This window comes from Schistocerca serialis, chromosome 4 (genome assembly GCF_023864345.2).
Source record: "Schistocerca serialis cubense isolate TAMUIC-IGC-003099 chromosome 4, iqSchSeri2.2, whole genome shotgun sequence".
Taxonomy (NCBI): domain Eukaryota; kingdom Metazoa; phylum Arthropoda; class Insecta; order Orthoptera; family Acrididae; genus Schistocerca; species Schistocerca serialis.
In genome coordinates, this window is record NC_064641.1 from 409,628,933 (window position 1) to 409,648,095 (window position 19,163).

Genomic DNA, 19,163 nt, shown 5'->3' on the forward strand with positions numbered 1-19,163 from the left:
CTATGGCAGCAGATGATTGTCGTGAGTGCCTTTGCTAATAGAAATACATCGCCTGCAGTGTCTCTCCTAGGACCGTGATCATATCAGTTGGAGCCTAGACGACTGGAAAACCGTAGCCTGGTCAGATGAGTCCCGAGTTCAGTTAATAAGAGGTGATGGTAGCGTTCGAGTGCGGGGCAGAACCCCCGAAGCCATGGACCCGAATTATCAACAAGGAACTGTGAAAGCTGGTTGTGGCTCTGTAATGGGTGGGCTTTGTTTACATGGAACAGACCGCTCCCTCTGGTCGAACTAAACCGATCATCGACTGAAGACCATTCGCTATCATGTTCCCAAACAACGATGGAATTGTCACTGGGCAACAGTGGTTCGTGATTTGTTTGAACAACATTCTGGTAAACTCGGGCGAATGATTTGACCTCCGAGAACGCCATAAATCGAGAGTCCAGTTCGTGTACATCTTTACAACATCCTGTAGCGGCAACACTTTCACAATCATGGACGATTATAGGGGCAGCATGGCTTAGTATATCTTCAGGGGACTTCCAATGACTTACTGAGTATGTGCCACGTCGATTTGCTGCACTACGCAGGGCAAAAGGTTGTCCGACACGATATTAGGGGGTATCCCATTAGTTTTATCACCTCAGTGAATATCAAGAGTCACTCGCAAGCACACGCCTCCCACTGCTACAAAAGCCAATTACAAGTCAATGGGCCTCTCAATAGCTTCCCAGCTGCGCTACAAACAAGATATCTCTGGAGATAGAAATCAAGACTTCGGCACTCCTTAGAAAACCCATTGTTATCTGTATCAGAATTCACGTTTGGAAATCTTAACAGGAAAAAAATATACATTTCCGTACGTTTACCAACCAAAGATACACTCCTGGAAATTGAAATAAGAACACCGTGAATTCATTGTCCCAGGAAGGGGAAACTTTATTGACACATTCCTGGGGTCAGATACATCACATGATCACACTGACAGAACCACAGGCACATAGACACAGGCAACAGAGCATGCACAATGTCGGCACTAGTACAGTGTATATCCACCTTTCGCAGCAATGCAGGCTGCTATTCTCCCATGGAGACGATCGTAGAGATGCTGGATGTAGTCCTGTGGAACGGCTTGCCATGCCATTTCCACCTGGCGCCTCAGTTGGACCAGCGTTCGTGCTGGACGTGCAGACCGCGTGAGATGACGCTTCATCCAGTCTCAAACATGCTCAATGGGGGACAGATCCGGAGATCTTGCTGGCCAGGGTAGTTGACTTACACCTTCTAGAGCACGTTGGGTGGCACGGGATACATGCGGACGTGCATTGTCCTGTTGGAACGGCAAGTTCCCTTGCCGGTCTAGGAATGGTAGAACGATGGGTTCGATGACGGTTTGGATGTACTGTGCACTATTCAGTGTCCCCTCGACGATCACCAGTGGTGTACGGCCAGTGTAGGAGATCGCTCCCCACACCATGATGCCGGGTGTTGGCCCTGTGTGCCTCGGTCGTATGCAGTCCTGATTGTGGCGCTCACCTGCACGGCGCCAAACACGCATACGACCATCATTGGCACCAAGGCAGAAGCGACTCTCATCGCTGAAGACGACATGTCTCCATTCGTCCCTCCATTCACGCCTGTCGCGACACCACTGGAGGCGGGCTGCACGATGTTGGGGCGTGAGCGGAAGACAGCCTAACGGTGTGCGGGACCGTAGCCCAGCTTCATGGAGACGGTTGCGAATGGTCCTCGCCGATACCCCAGGAGCAACAGTGTCCCTAATTTGCTGGGAAGTGGCGGTGCGGTCCCCTACGGCACTGCGTAGGATCCTACGGTCTTGGTGTGCATCCGTGCGCCGCTGCGGTCCGGTCCCAGGTCGACGGGCACGTGCACCTTCTGCCGACCACTGGCGACAACATCGATGTACTGTGGAGACCTCACGCCCCACGTGTTGAGCAATTCGGCGGTACGTCCACCCGGCCTCCCGCATGCCCACTATACGCCCTCGCTCAAAGTCCGTCAACTGCACAACGGTTCACGTCCACGCTGTCGCGGCATGCTACCAGTGTTAAAGACTGCGATGGAGCTCCGTATGCCACGGCAAACTGGCTGACACTGACGGCGGCAGTGCACAAATGCTGCGCAGCTAGCGCCATTCGACGGCCAACACCGCGGTTCCTGGTGTGTCCGCTGTGCCGTGCGTGTGATCATTGCTTGTACAGCCCTCTCGCAGTGTCCGGAGCAAGTATGGTGGGTCTGACACACCGGTGTCAATGTGTTCTGTTTTCCATTTCCAGGAGTGTAGTCTGCTTACTGCAGTGCTTAATGAGCAACTTTCGATGTAGTTATTGCCAACTGAAGAGTATGAGAACTGATGTAGCTTCTTTACATGCTCTATTTTCCATAAGTCCTAACTCTGTACAGTTTACGCGTTATTCATAATAGACAACGTAATAACTTCATAACTAACTAAAAGACTGTGTTCGAGAAGGACAGTAGATTAGAGTTTAACACCGGGTCGTCGATGAGATTATTTGAGACGAAACATAATGTGCGAATGTTGTAGATGAAGAATAATGTTCGACAAACCCTCTTTAAAGAAACCAAGATAGTTGCCTAAACCAAATTACAAAACAGCACTCAGAAACTTTATTTGGGATTGCAGACGAGATTTAAAGTGAATACTTAAGGAGCTAAGAGCACTTGTTCCTCTTCGCTATTGTGAAATATATTTCCTGTACTGAACTAGTTCTCACAGCTCTTAAGGTATACTTTTTAGAGACCATGTAAACTAGAAATTCTTTTTCTTATTTTAGATCATACCGCCACCTCTGAAATTTGCCTGCATAAAATCTTAGCAACACCTGTACTACTGCCAGAAGTATTAGAACGATTTTCGCTTATAACTTCCGACTCGTTCGTGTCTGGGTTAGGGTCCGTTACTTAAGACTGATACATTTAACAAAAATTAACACATTAAATTTCCTACAGAAATTTGTTGTTTGTTATTTCTGTAAAAATAATAGTTGGCGCGTGGCTAGCGAGAGAATATTAAAATCTCACCCTTGATTTTTGAAGACATTGGGGGTTGCATAAAATCCATTAGTAAGGCCAGCTAAATCTCGCTCTATATGGGCGCCAGCGCCTAGAACTTCGACTCTCTATAATGTCTTTGGATGATGTTCCCCGACGAGTGTTCCTACCCTCATCCTGTTCCTCAAGACATCTTCTACATCTCCTCAAAATCTGCCTGTGTAATTTTGAAACACCTTATATATATTAAATATATACAGCCTACGTGCATCAAAATGTTCATTACCCTGTCACGTAAAAACATGAAGTAAATCGACCTGGAAGTTTTCGAGATTTTTTGCTGACAACCTTATCCAGTATGTATGTGTGCGCGCGCGTTTGTGTGTGTGTGTGTGTGTGTGTGTGTGTGTGTGTGTATTACGTAGATTAACTGATCTGAGGGTTCTTGGTAAAATATTTTATATATTTTGAAGGAACCAAAGACATCAGTGACCATATTCATGCTTTCAAGGTTTACAGGAAACTCACCGCCACAGATATTTTCATATCTGCCAATTCTCAACTCTCAGTGATCCATAAACGTGGTGCCTTTTATTCAATGATGCACGCCTAATATCCATCACCATGGGTGAAGACAAGTTTAAAATGGAATTAAATGCAAGAGAACATGAAGCATCAATTAATGACTACCCTCCTACGTTAGTGGACTTCATAAAGCACAAAAACCAGAAGAAAACAGGAGTACTCTCTTCTCTACAATGTTTTCGACCCATCACCTCAAGAACACAATAAACGGTGCACGATTCCTTATTTAGAAAAAGTTTCATTGCATGTAGCCAGAAGCTTAAATCTAGGAACACGAAAACAACATTTTGTGTGCACAACACTCTTCGACACTTTTTGCCCAATGGTAAAGATAGCAGTCCAGCTTTGGAAAAGAGTGGGATATATAAAAGTACTAGTAATTGTGAAGAATTCTGTAAAGGTCAATCTGGCAAGGCAATATGCACCCGCTTGAAGGAACACCACAAAAGTTGGAAATTTAGAAAAATAGAGTCTACTTTTGCAGACCACCTACTTATAGGTATGATACGAGACGCTTTTCTGTTTATGTCAACTGACGGTACACGACCTTAAATGCCTATTACCGCCATCGACGGAGCGCTCAGAGAAAGGTAACGGACGAACCAGAGCAATGCAAACATTGGACGTGTACAATGATGCGGCGCTGCGGTCAGGTGCTACCGGAACAAGCAATTTTAACAAAGTTGAGTAGTCAAGAACGTGTAATTTATTTCTCGTAAAGAATGAATTAAGTGCAAGCAGACTTTTCCACTTTTACGAAGTTACCTTAACGAAGGTCGTGATAGTAAAGAAAAGCTAACATTAAATAAGATGTGTTTCCGTTAGTACAAAATTAACCACCTACCAATTCGATCTGCATTAATTACAGACAGTTGTATCATCTTTTTACAATGGCAAAAGGAAAATTAAATTAAGAATATTTTCCTTTTGTACAACAGTGCTGCAACGAAAATGAAAGCGGCATTACTTTGTTTCCTCTTACACCAATTTGCCTTTATGATACTGGCAGCAACGAAAATCCTCCGCATAAGTTTGTTCACATTGTTTATTTGCTGAACGTAAATAAGTTCCTTTGTATGGCCCCAAAAGTAAAAATCCATTGATTTAAATCGATACTGCGTGCTGGTCATCGATGTGGACCAAAACGTCATATCCATCGTCCTGGAAATGGTCTTTTCAAAAATCTTAGCCGGCCACTGTGACCGAGTGGTTCTAGGCGCTTCAGCCCGGAACCGCACCGCAAGGAGAGCTCCACCTACCAACCCAAGGGAGCCAATGGGTCTGATGACGGTTTTATAGAAAAAACCGAAACCGGTTACTCATTAAAACAGACATAACGTGATCAAGACTGAACTTTAATCTAAATATAACAATTAATTGATCACTGAATTCCAAAAAGTTTACCAAAAAAGTCATCCCATACATCTGAAGTAATCTATATAGTTAAAGTCCTTGTTCAAAAGTAGTTTATCAGTGCTATTCTAGAGCAGACCACATGGGCGACACTGTAATCGGACTTTATAAGTCACGCTGGAGTTAGAGGTCATCCACATCCCTTGCAGTGTAATATAGTCTCGGTACGGGAAACAGTGGTTGTAGCTTCTTCGCAGAAGAGCACTGCCTTAACAGTACTAGTCGCTAAAATGTTCACGTCTGACTTAAGCAGTTAATGAATCGCCGTTAATTAATATGGCATCTATCATATCTTAATTCAGTACAACAACGATAATGGAAATTGTACACTCACTGCTCCGGGACCTACCATTACATACAGGTTCGCAAGACTTCAGGATGAAAGCAGCTTTCACATGATGTATCACTGCTAAGTAACATAGCTCGATGAAACTAAGGCCATACATCGAAAGAATTGCTACTGTATAGCAAAAAAAGGTAACTGAAATAAATACGAAGTGGGAAGAACAGAAGTACCACTTTTATTCAAAGACAATAATTAGAAACAAGTCACCGCATTTCTTGATGATCCCCTGGATGTTTCAGAAGGCGGTACATGGTTCTTAATAGGGTTTGACATCACCACACGCAGCTGTGTGATCCCATGCTGGAGACAGTGTTGGTGAACAGCTCTTGTGGTTGAGTTTTCCACAACTCCACCAGTGCGGTAGGCAAGAGCTGGATAATCGTTGATGCATATGGACGTGCAGCAATACGTTAATTGCAAGGTATCGGTGTCCGAGCCCCATTATCAGATGTATCTGAAATGTAGCACTAGTAGGACGCCATGCCCGTGCCCTAACAACTAGTAGGCAAACATCTACGATACGTGTACCGTCGAATAACATCCCAAATTTTGACTGCGAAGAACTCCAACGCTCAGTCATAGCCACAAAGGGGGATGTTATTTGTTGGTCAGCCTAAGGTAGATGTTCGTCTACTAGTGGTTAGTGCATTGACAAGACGTCCTACAACTGCTGGATTTCAGATACACCTGATGACGGGGCTAGGACGCCGAAACCGTGGTAATATCAAGCGACTTCTATCGTGCTAGACTTTGGTCAAAAAACATTTTACATCTTTGGAGGATTTATTTACCATGAAAATGTTGCAGAACAGTTGTGAATGCCTCACAGATAAAAACTTTTGCTGCAGTACATCTCCCCAACGCATCCTGCACGTGATCGAAGGGATTTAAGTCGAGTGAAAGAGCACCCCAGTCCATTCCTCGAATGCTTCACCGTCTGAGCTGTTCGAAGTTATCCATAAAAATGAACTCAGGGTTGAATACATCCATGAAAAGACGGTCATGGGGACCAGAGAGCATACCGTGTCCAAAGATTTTTAGGTCAGTATGCCCATGCAACATTATGCCTCCCCACATGGACCTCCAAAGCGACCATTTTCGACAATTTTGCTGGGCCCATTACATACCCTCGTATGGTGGGAGGTGGAAACAGGAACTGCGCTTTGGAACTTTTCTGAAAGAGATCGTTTTGTTGGTCCATGTGTTATGTTGTCAGGAGTCATAATGTTGCATGGGTGTACTGGCATCCAAGTCATTGGAAAGTTACGCTCACCTGTCAACGTTATAGTGAGACTGTAGTCCTTCCTTGTGTCATTTGGCCCTGATTTCATTTCTTTTGATGACTGTGCGAGACCTTATCGAACAGCGAAGATGGAGGAGCTCTTGGAAAGAGAGGGTATTCGGCGAACGGATTCGTTGACCCGTTTCCCCGACTTAAATCACATCGAGCACGTGTGGAATGTATCGGGGTGGGTATATTGCACCAACGGCCACCCAGCAGCTGTCGACAAACCTGGCTGAGGAATGGAACGCCTTCCCAGAAGCGTGTCGAAGAGCATACATTGTCGTCCGTGTTGACCAATCATTCTATTAACAACCATTTCCCACGATTTGTAATGCCCAGAAGACCACAAAGAATCGCGGTGACTTAAAGAGAGGTTATTGTATTTGCATAAAAAGTCATTCCTATTCGTCTTTTTCCGTATTCCTTCCTGTTACTTTCTGTATTTGACTGTAGAAATTCTTTCTATACGTCCATATTTCGTCGACCTAAGTTAGTTGGCAGTGATACATCATGCGAAACATTTTTTCTTCCTTTAGTGTATTTTTATTCATCCAAAATGCAATTTTCAGACTTCGTCCTTTAGTGTATTTTTACGCATCCAAAACGCAATTTTCAGACTTCGGAGGTGAAAGAAGTTACAGCTATGTAGAATGTCGCTTATACAGTAGATACGGACGAGGACTATTCGTAAGGTCAGATCTGATCGGTTGCGAAATGGAAACAACAATGAAAATGAAAAATGTTTTGTTTGCAACAGTTCGCTATACCATCCAGCTACTTCTCTACACAATCACTTCTTCGATTTTGACGTTTGTCGCAGCGTTGTACGAACTTCCCTACACCCTCGTCATAGAAGGCAGCCACCCGTGCTTTCCGCCACTTCTCTACCCTAGTCTGCAGTTCGCTGTCTGTGCTAAAATGTTGTCTGCGGAAGCAGCGGTTCAAGTGAGCAGAGATGAACATCAGAGGGAGCGAAGTCCGGGCTGTGTTGTGGGTAATCTAAAACTTCCCACCGAAAACTATCCAGGGGCGCCCTCATTGCTCCTGCAGTGTACGGCCGGTAATTGCATGAAGAAGCAAATTCATAACAGAAACGTTATATGGGACTACATGAAATCAGGCGAAAGCTCTCAGCAGGCACCTATATTTAGCTGGAGACTTTATTGTTCTAGTCGTCTTTACAAGCTTACGGTGTGCTCCGAACTAAAAAGAACGACGTGACTCAATCGACAGGGATACTAGACACGCCGCCCAACACATATTTGCAAAGCTTCGTTGTTATTTCACAGTTGTTTCCATTTCTCGACCCATCGGACCCTACTTTCCGAAGAGCCCTTGTATATCCGCGACGTACCTCCCTTCGTTGATGTCGAACGCTGCGTTGTCGATGTCCTAAGAAGAATATCGGTTCCAACGGCCAGGACCCGACTACGCCTTAATATGACGTTTGTGACATTAATAACTTGGCAGAAAACACTGATCCGTATCTTTTGTCTCCGATAAGACTTATGATAATTGGAGAGGCTTGCGAGCATCGGTATTATCGACCAGGCAGGGATAACATTTAACGCACAGCTACTCTTTGACTTGATATCAATACGAGTACTTCAAAACAGGTACTAGCAGGAACGTCGCTCAGATTCTGTGTTTCTACACTGATGATTGGCGTGAACTTGGTGCCCAACTCTGAATAAATACGCAAACGTTTCTGAATATTTCTGCAGCAAAAGGGTGCATTCGAGTGAAAACTTGACGCCCCACAGTCAGAAGCATGAGAATGCACAAATAATAAAGTTTATAAAACTGTACATTATCTCTGACTTGGAGATTGGTTGTAAAGTCTCCAAATACTGCAATCATAGCCTCCATAGGTCACGACATGGAATCAACAAAGACTTGAAGTAATGATGACGAGTCTTTGTCCGCACTTCTAGCGGCTGTATGTTGTAAGGCACTGGGGCAGCGAAGGGTTTTAGGCCACAGAAAAAAAGACACATGAGATTCTCGTTTTCGAGAAAGCTGGTCGGACAGGTCCGCACAATTCTGTTTAAATTTCGTTTGCGTCAGTTGTGTTTAGAATTATGAAATACGTCTTATGCTTTTGTCTGCTCACCTTGGAAAACTAAAGTATCCTCTGCAGGAACAGCATGGATTAAGTAAAAATAAATTTTATTAAAATCGCCTTGTGCTGTTCTTCCGTGAGATCGAGAAGACCGTAGACAACGTCCATCATGTTGATGCTATGTTCCTTGGCTTCCGAATGCGTTCATTATACTTCTGCTATGTTGTGTAGGGAAAAATATCAAATTATGGAATATCGAACAGGTTTAGTTATTTCCTTACCTCCTCCTTAACGTAATGAAGTAGTCACAAACAAAAACAGCATAATGCGTACTCGAAGGAGTGTTACGGTGCCCTCAGATTTCACTTTGTACGTAAACGATACAGTGAATAAAATCGAAAGCTTCGTGACGTAGTTTGCTGATGATGTTTTAGTGTACAGGAAAGAACTAAATTGTACTAGAAAACAAGCTGGAAATGTTTGACAAGGTCGTGCGATTGCCCCATCATCAAACGTTGCTGGAAACATTGTCTTCCTCTACAGCTTTTTCCCTCTACAGCTCCCTCTAGTACCATGGAAGTCATTCCTTCATGTCTTAGCAGATGTCCTATCATCTTGTCCCTTCTCCTTATCAGTGTTTTCCACATATTCCTTTCCTCTCCGATTCTGCGTAGAACCTCCTCATTCCTTACCTTATCAGTCCACCTAATTTTCAACATTCTTCTATAGCACCACATCTCAAATGCTTCGATTCTCTTCTGTTCCGGTTTTCCCACAGTCCATGTTTCACTACCATACAATGCTGTACTCTAGACGTACATCCTCAGAAATTTCTTCCTCAAATTATGGCCAGTATTTGATATTAGTAGACTTCTCTTGGCCACAAATGCCTTTTTTCCCATAGCGAGTCTGCTTTTGATGTCCTCCTTGCTCCGTCCGTCATTGGTTATTTTACTGCCTAGGTAGCAGAATTACTTAACTTCATTGACTTCGTGACCATCAATCCTTATGTTAAGTTTCTCGCTGTTCTCATTTCTACTACTTCTCATTACCTTCGTCTTTCTCCGATTTACTCTCAAACCATACTGTGTACTCATTAGACTGTTCATTACGTTCAGCAGATCATTTAATTCTTCTTCACTTTCACTCAGGATAGCAATGTCAGAATCTCGAACAGCTTGCACCATTTTATATTGTCAAACGCTTTTTCCAGGTCGACAAATCCTACGAAAGTGTCTTGATTTTTCTTTAGCCTTGCTTCCATTATTAGCCGTAACATCAGAATTGCCCCTCTCGTCCCTTTACTTTTCCTAAAGCCACACTGATCGTCACCTATCGCATTCTCAATTTTCTTTTCCATTCTTCTGTATATTATTCTTGTAAGCAGCTTCGATGCATGAGCTGCTAAGCTGATTGTGCGATAATTCTCGCACTTGTCAGCTCTTGCCGTCTTCGGAATTGTGTGGATGGTGCTTTTCCGAAAGTCAGATGGTGTATGGCCAGACTCATATATTCTACGCACCAACGTTTTATTGCCCCTTCCCTTAATGATTTTAGAAATTCTGATGGAATGTTATCTATCCCTTCTGCCTTATTTTACCGTAAGTCCTCCAAAGCTCTTTTAAATTCCGATTCTAAATCGACTCCTGTTTCTTCTTCTATCACATCAGACAAATCTTCACCCCCATAGCGGCTTTCAATGTATTCTTCTCACCTATCTGCTCTCTCCTCTGCATTTAACAGTGGAATTCCCGTTGCACTCTTAATGTTACCACCGTTGCTTTTAATGTCATCAAAGGTTGTTTTGACTTTCCTGTATGCTGAGTCTGTCCTTCCGACAATCATATCATTTTCGATGTCTTCACATTTTTCCTGCAGCCATTTCGTCTTAGCTTCCCTGCACTTCCTATTTATTTCATTCCTCAGCGACTTGTATTTCTGTATTCCTGATTTTCCCGGAACATGTTTGTACTTCCTCCTTTCATCAATCAACTGAAGCATTTCTTCTGTTACCCGTGGTTTCTCCGCAGCTACCTTCTTTGTACCTATGTTTTCCTTCCCAACTTCCGTGATGGCCCTTTTGAAAGGGTAATGTAGTATGTAAAGGAGGACGAAAATCTAATAGTCATGGGCGACTGGAATGCAGTTGTACGGGAAGGGGTAGAAGAAACGGTTACAGGAGAATATGGGCTTGGGACCAGGAATGAAAGAGGAGAAAGACTGATTGAGTTCTGTAACAAGTTTCAGCTAGTAATAGCGAATACCCTGTTCAAGAATCACAAGAGGAGGAGGTATACTTGGAAAAGGCCGGGAGATACGGGAAGATTTCAATTAGATTACATCATGGTCAGACAGAGATTCCGAAATCAGATACTGGATTGTAACGCGTACCCAGGAGCAGATATAGACTCAGATCACAATATAGTAGTGATGAAGAGTAGGCTGAAGTTCAAGACATTAGTCAGGAAGAATCAATACGCAAAGAAGTGGGATACGGAAGTACTAAGGAATGACGAGATACGTTTGAAGTTCTCTAACGCTATAGATACAGCAATAAGGAATAGCGCAGTAGGCAGTACAGTTGAAGAGGAATGGACATCTCTAAAAAGGGCCATCACAGAAGTTGGGAAGGAAAACATAGGTACAAAGAAGGTAGCTGCGAAGAAACCACGGGTAACAGAAGAAATGCTTCAGTTGATTGATGAAAGGAGGAAGTACAAACATGTTCCGGGAAAATCAGGAATACAGAAATACAAGTCGCTGAGGAATGAAATAAAGAGGAAGTGCAGGGAAGCTAAGACGAAATGGCTGCAGGAAAAATGTGAAGACACCGAAAAAGATATGACTGTCGGAAGGACAGACTCAGCATACAGGAAAGTCAAAACAACCTTTCGTGACATTAAAAGCAACGGTGGTAACGTTAAGAGTGCAACGGGAATTCCACTGTTAAAGGCAGAGGAGAGAGCAGATAGGTGAAAAGAATACATTGAAAGCCTCTATGAGGGTGAAGATTTGTCTGATGTGATAGAAGAAGAAACAGGAGTCGATTTAGAATCGGAATTTAAAAGAGCTTTGGAGGACTTACGGTCAAATAAGGCAGAAGGGATAGATAACATTCCATCAGAATTTCTAAAATCATTGGGGGAAGGGGCAACAAAACGACCATTCACGTTGGTGTGTAGAATATATGAGTCTGGCCATACACCATCTGACTTTCGTAAAAGCATCATCCACACAATTCCGAAGACGGCAAGAGCTGACAAGTGCGAGAATTATTGCACAATCAGCTTAACAGCTCATGCATCGAAGCTGCTTACAAGAATAATATACAGAAGAATGGAAAAGAAAATTGAGAATGCGCTAGGTGACGATCAGTTTGGCTTTAGGAAAAGTAAAGGGACGAGAGAGGCAATTCTGACGTTACGGCTAATAATGGAAGCAAGGCTAAAGAAAAATCAAGACACTTTCGTAGGATTTGTCGACCTGGAAAAAGCGTTTGACAATATAAAATGGTGCAAGCTGTTCGAGATTCTGACATTGCTATCCTGAGTGAAAGTGAAGAAGAATTAAATGATCTGCTGAACGGAATGAACAGTCTAATGAGTACACAGTATGGTTTGAGAGTAAATCGGAGAAAGACGAAGGTAATGAGAAGTAGTAGAAATGAGAACAGCGAGAAACTTAACATCAGGATTGATGGTCACGAAGTCAATGAAGTTAAGTAATTCTGCTACCTAGGCAGTAAAATAACCAATGACGGACGGAGCAAGGAGGACATCAAAAGCAGACTCGCTATGGCAAAGAAGGCATTTGTGGCCAAGAGAAGTCTACTAATATCAAATACTGGCCATAATTTGAGGAAGAAATTTCTGAGGATGTACGTCTGGAGTAGAGCATTGTATGGTAGTGAAACATGGACTGTGGGAAAACCGGAACAGAAGAGAATCGAAGCATTTGAGATGTGGTGCTATAGAAAAATGTTGAAAATTAGGTGGACTGATAAGGTAAGGAATGAGGAGGTTCTACACAGAATCGGAGAGGAAAGGAATATGTGGAAAACACTGATAAGGAGAAGGGACAGGATGATAGGACATCTGCTAAGACATGAAGGAATGACTTCCATGGTACTAGAGGGAGCTGTAGAGGGCAAAAACTGTAGAGGAAGACAGTGATTGGAATACGTCAAGCAAGTAATTGAGGACGTAGGTTGCAAGTGCTACTCTGAGATGAAGAGGTTAGCACAGGAAAGGAATTTGTGGCGGGCCGCATCAAACCAGTCAGTAGACTGATGACAAAAAAAAAAAAAAAAAAAAAAAAAAAAAAAAAAAAAAAAAAAAAAAAAAAAGCGGAAAGACGTGTTTACAGTCTGAGCTGCTATCGGCCCGGCTCTGTTTACCGACGGACTTTGCCTCCCGCGGAGCGGTATGTTGTGATGCCTGTAATTCGCCTCGCAGGCCGGCTGCCAATGGCACCTCTGGCTGATGCTTGCTGGAAATTGTACAGCCGGAGCCCGAGTTAGCAATTGCGAGGGCAGTGGTAACAATGTCTTTCACAACATCCACAGCATCTGTCACCTATACAGCAGATGGAATAGCCGTTCGCAATACCTTTTGAGTCTCTCCATCATCTTCGCTAGGGCTATCGTCATCGCACGTGCGTCGCCGCTTATTCGCAATAAGATGACACTACTGCTGTCTGTTCGACAGTACCTTTACCAATAAGCGGCGTGAATTCTTCCCTGGAAATATGCTTTTTATCCTAGCATTCCCAACCGTGGACGGCTCCCCACTCACCAGCACTTTGGTGTCTGCTACCATACCCGCCAGCGTTAGTTTTTCACGCTGTTGCAAACTACTCTGTAACAGGAACACTTTGCGAGGGCAACTTTGGCGCAGATATCCACTTTCGTTGCAGATATGACATGTCAACGACTTACCACTGTACCTTACGTTGGCCCTGTAGCCACACACCAGAATGTAAGACGGGATATTGTCTTTAACGTGCATTTCAACTGACCTCATCCCACTGTAGCATTGTATCTTATGCTGACTGGACCATCATTTGTTACGAATATAGCACACATCGTCGTATTTACTCAACACTTCCTTTAAGTAACAGTTCTCTACCTCCGGGGGTAAGTTAAACAAACTCACATTCTTGTATTCTACATCAGAGTTGGTAATAATAACAGTACTTACAGTTTCATCGCGATGGCGAAATTCGGCTTTCCCTCCCGTTTTGAAGAGGATTCTGTCGAGAAGCATTTTAATAAAAAAAAACAGCATTTCTCAGTGTCATAATAAGCGGTGTGGACTTGGTTCGTTGTAATGCCAATGATGTCAACAATCCACTCACAAACCTGTAAAGAACTCGGTTGCACACGTCGTGAAGCCTTGTCGAACTCGAAGCGCAGGGTACACTTCATTCGAAACATATGCTTGGTGTTTTTTAGCGCCCGGAGCAGCTATGAACAAAAAAAACGACAAAAAAGAACACACACACGCACACACACACACACACACACACACACACACACACATACAGAAAACACACAGTAGCACACGAAATTACGACGCCACACGTGAAGTCACAAACAGTAGGAACAAGCGTTCGCGACTTGTAAAGACGAGTTAAAAGGAGCATCAAGCACGTCCTCGCAGCACGGCGTCTCAGGCGGAACTGTGTTGAGCTAACCAAGAACGATTCACGACCCGTCCTCACAGCTTCAATTCTGCCAGTACCTTGTCTCCTACCTTCCAAACTTCACAGAAGCTCTTCTGCGAACCTTGCAGAACTAGCAATCCTGGAAGAAAGAATATTGCCTAGACATGGCTTAGTCACAACTCAGGGGATGTTTCCAAAATTCATTCTAGAAACATCCCGTTAGTTGTGGCTAAGCCATGTCTCCGCAGTATCCTTTCTTTCAGGAATGCTAGTTCTGCAAGGTTCGCAGAAGGGGTTCTGTGAAGTTTGGAAGGTAGGAGACGAGGTACTGGCAGAATTGAAGCTGTGAGGATGGGTAGTGAATCGTTCTTGGGTAGCTCAGTTGGTAGCGCACGTGCCCTCGAAAGACAAAGGTCCCGAGTTCGAGTCTCGGTCCGGCACACAGTTTTAATCTACCAGGAAGTTTCATATCAGCTCACATTCCACTGGAGAGTCAAAATCTCATTCTGGAAAGAGAATAGAAGTTTTCGGAATGTGGTGCTACAGACGAATGTTGAAGATTAGATGCGTCGATCTCGTAACTAATGAGGAGGTACTGAATAGAATTGGGAGACAAGAAATTTTTTGCACAATTTGACCAAACCAAGGAATCGCTTGATAGGACACATTCTGAGGCACCGAGGGATCACCAGTTTAGTACCGGTTGGAAGGGGGGAGGGAGGGGGGTAAAAATCGTTGAAGGAGTCCAAGAGATGGATACAACGAGCAGATTCAGAATGATGTATGTTGCGGTAGTTATTCGGAGATGAACGGAAACGAAGAGGCTCGCACAGGATAGAGTAGCATGGATAGCTGCATCGCACCACACTTCGGACTGAAGGCGACAACGACAACGTTGTCACCTGGACTGTCGCATATTGAATATAATATGTGGTGAAATAAACCTTTCTCCCCACAGACCCCAGCAAATCGAATTCTTCGTCAGCGTTTCTTGCCTCTTATCAGAAAAGACTGTCTCACCTGAGTAAACGGCATTAATATCGACATTGTCTCAGCGTCTTTGGATGGTCATCTCATAGGACCCCAGAGAGAGTTTGATTAGAACCAGAACCGTGCTCCTTCAATAAGTTCAATATCTCGCGGGACATACAAAGATGTTCGTACTTTCTCAAGCTTCCCCCTGAAAGATAAGGCGCAGTAACGTACAAGCTTCTGGCAGACATGAAGAAACATGTCTCAGTGATGAAGCAGGGTCAAAGTTAACAAATTATAGTGCATATTGAAGCACTCTGAGAAGGTTAAAGAGCTAAAAATCTAATTTCAGAGAGCCGAGGTGTCAACAATCAGCCACGCTCGCGGAACCTATCTGTACCCTAAGACAGTGAGACATAAACAGAAGTTCCAAGGAAGAAAAATCAGACAAAGGCAGCTGAGCACAGAATAACCAAAATTCCGTGATTCCCACCACGAAAACGAACAAGTAAAAACTGTACATTAAGTAGCTTAAGGGAAAATTGGGTCAAGGATACATCTGAATTGTGGTTATTGTGAATGAGAGTAGCGGTTGAAACTGAGGGCGACACGTATTATCGAATGGATCTTCAAGGAACGTGTGATGGCATGTATCTGGAGCTGTTAGGTGAAATGGTTGTGACTATAATGTTTACCCAGATTGAAGCTTTGTTTGTGTACTTCCAGCAAGGCACCGACACTGAGCCATTTGATTTCGCAGTCATTAACTGCTGGAATCGTCGACGTGGCTAGACTGATTGACTTTGCACTCCTCTGGAACAAGGGTTCTCAAACTTTACCTCTAACGTAACACTTTGAGAATCGTGGTGCTTTGACGTAACACCTTGTTCATTTCTAAGGTTAATAATTTTTTTTTCAATGAGATAAATTTATTTTATTCAGTGATAACTTCAACCCTAAGTCATAAAATCATGACTAATAACACAGAAATCATAATAAAAAGAAGAACAAGAAATAGTGCCAAAAAAATCCATTTTACTAATAGTTTTTCTTGGAACACATATTAACACGCAATTTGAGAAACCCTCCTCTAGAGCGATGGCGCTTTGGTATTTCTTTTGGGAGCGTGGTATATCCAGACGAAATTCAGCTTATGCGCTACTCCAAATGCCGTATCGTTGAAAGACGTCGAGAGTAAACGCACTGTTCCCTGCCCCCCCCCCCCCTCCCAATCTACGTCTATCTCTCACTTTTCCGATACTGTCAGTAGGTCTAAGCGAATCACGGCGGTCAGTTATTTTCTTCTCGCAACAGATCCAATCAGGTTATGTAATCAGAAAAGCTCACTCCATTAGTAAGAATAGTGACCTGACGACAGAGAGCAGTGACAGTAACTTTTAAAGACGGAAAATTCAGCACGTTTCATTGATCTCCGTCTGCTAAACTGCTTGCCGTGAACAGTTGTTAACAGAATGAAATTTTCACTCCCGGCAGAGTGCACTGATAGGAAACTTCCTGAAAGAATAAAACTGTGTGCCAGACAGACTCTCTAGCTCGAGACCTTTGAATTTCGCGGGCAAAAGAAGAGGTACTGGGGGAAGTAGAACAGTGAGGAAGGGTCGTGGGTCGTAATTGGATAACTCAGTTGGTAGACCACTTGCCCGTGATAGGTTCAGAGTTTGAGTGTCGGTCCGACACACCGTTTTAATCTGCCAGGAAACTTCAATAACTCTTAAGTAACGAGAAGTGTGTCATCCGTTTCCAAAATTCCTAATGTACTATACAAATCACTCTTTATTTTCGAGCCACTTTTATTACTTGGCAGCCGGCGGAGTGGCCATGCGGTTCTAGGCGCTACAGTCTGGAACCGAGTGACCGCTACGGTCGCAGGTTCTAATGCTGCCTCGGGCATGGATGTGTGTGATGTCCTTAGGTTAGTTAGGTTTAATTAGTTCTAAGTTCTAGGCGACTGTTGACCTCAGAAGTTAAGTCGCATAGTGCTCAGAGCCATTTGAACCATATTACTTGGCATGTAACTAAAATATTGTACATCTCATCAATATTGACAGAGGTTTTGGTTTCGGCATGTTCATTCAGAACAAATATACTGAGCAACCATAAAGGAAACAAAAGAAAAATTTGGAGAAGGAATTAAAACCCATGGAGAAGAAATGAAAACTATGATGTTTGCCGATGACACTATAATTCTGTCAGGCACAGCAATGGACCTGGAAGAGCAGTTTAACGGAAAGGACATAGTCTTCAAAGGTGTATATAAGATGAACATCAACAAAATCAAGACGAGAATAATGGAATGTAGTCGAATTAAAGCAGGTGATGCTGAGGGAACTAGATTAGGAAATGAGACACTTAAAGTATTAGATGAGTTTTGCTGTTTAGGGAGGAAAATAAGTAATGATGGTCGAAGGAGAGAGGATATAAAGAGTGGCAATGGCATGAAAAGTGTTTCTGAACAAGAGAAATCTGTTAACATCGAGTATAGATTTAAGTGTCAGAAAGTCTTTTCTAAAAATATTTGTATGGAGTGTAGCCATATATGGATGTGAAACATGGACGATAAATAGTTTAGGCAAGAAGAGAACAGAAGCTTTCGAAATGTGGTGCTACAGAAGAATGCTGAAGATTGGATGCACAGATCACGTAACGACTGAGGTGGTACTGAATATAATTTGGAAGAAGAGGAATTTGTGGCATAACTTGATTAGAAGAAGGGATTGGTTGGTGGGACATTTTCTGAGGCATCAAGGGATCACCAAGTTAGTGTTTGAGGGCTGCGTGGAGGGTAAAAATCATAGAGGGAGACCAAGAGATGAATACACTAATCAGATTCAGAAGGATGTAGGGTGCAGTTGTTACTTGGAGATGAAGAAGCTTGCACAGGATAGAGTAGCATGGAGCGCTGCATCAAACCAATCTCTGGATTGAAGACCACAACAATAATATTCAGAACAAAGTAGTAAGACTAGTGTGTAGCCTTCTTGGAAATCTTCATTCGTGGTATTTGTAATATCTCCTGTGAAGGTCATAACAGAAATTTGAAAGCTTTGGTTCTCGTCACTGAGCAGCCGGCTTATTCTAGTTGAAAGAAGTGTGTTCCATTCCACTAGGTTGGTGCTGCAGTACTCACATCAGGTTGATACCTGCGGAGACCACCCAAGAACTCCAGCTGCTCCTCGCCTGCTGGCAGCACACGGTAGTCATCGTACCGCAGCCTTTCTCCAGCTGTCAGCACCATCCCAGCCGCCAGGATCATCAAATTTCTAGGCACCATGGTGGAAGTGAAAACCAGAAGCATAACTGTAGCGCGCTCGATCCTTACGATGCAGCATATACAGTCTGATGAGAAGTATCCGGACACCCCACCCCTTATAATTCAGAGTTGGCCACTAGATGTCATAGGAGGCGAAACCACCAGTATAAAAGGAAACTGGTAAAACTGTCAGTAGAGACGCAGTAACAACAGCAGAGCTCAGTGACTTAGAACATTGGATATCACCTCAGTAACGACACCCATAAGGGACACCTCAACCCTTCTAAATTTGCCTACGTCGACTGTTGATGAAGAGATTGTGAAGCGGAAACGCGGAATAGCACCCGCAGCTAAACAAATGTACTGTCGGACAGGGACCGCTGAGCACAGCGGGGTGCGGATATAAAAATCGCATGAAATCTGCGGAAGGGAATAACCCGTGAGTTCCAGAGTTCTACCTGCAATCCAGCTAACACAAGAAATGTGTGCAGGGGCTCGATTCTGTGGTCAGTGCTGAGCGACGCTTGAG

At 43.6% G+C, this 19,163-nt stretch overlaps 1 protein-coding gene across 1 annotated transcript in view; it reads right to left on the reverse strand.

Moving 5' to 3' along the window:
- Nucleotides 1–18,655, reverse strand: part of LOC126474496 (zinc carboxypeptidase-like) — a 122,386-nt gene extending 103,731 nt beyond the window's left edge. The window contains exons 1-2 of the mRNA XM_050101966.1: nucleotides 18,512–18,655; nucleotides 13,132–13,301 (exon numbers count right to left, since the gene is read on the reverse strand). Coding sequence (XP_049957923.1) covers nucleotides 13,132–13,301; nucleotides 18,512–18,655 — 314 coding nt within the window. The remainder of the gene's footprint in view (nucleotides 1–13,131; nucleotides 13,302–18,511) is intronic.
- Between the last annotated feature and the right edge of the window lie 508 nt (nucleotides 18,656–19,163).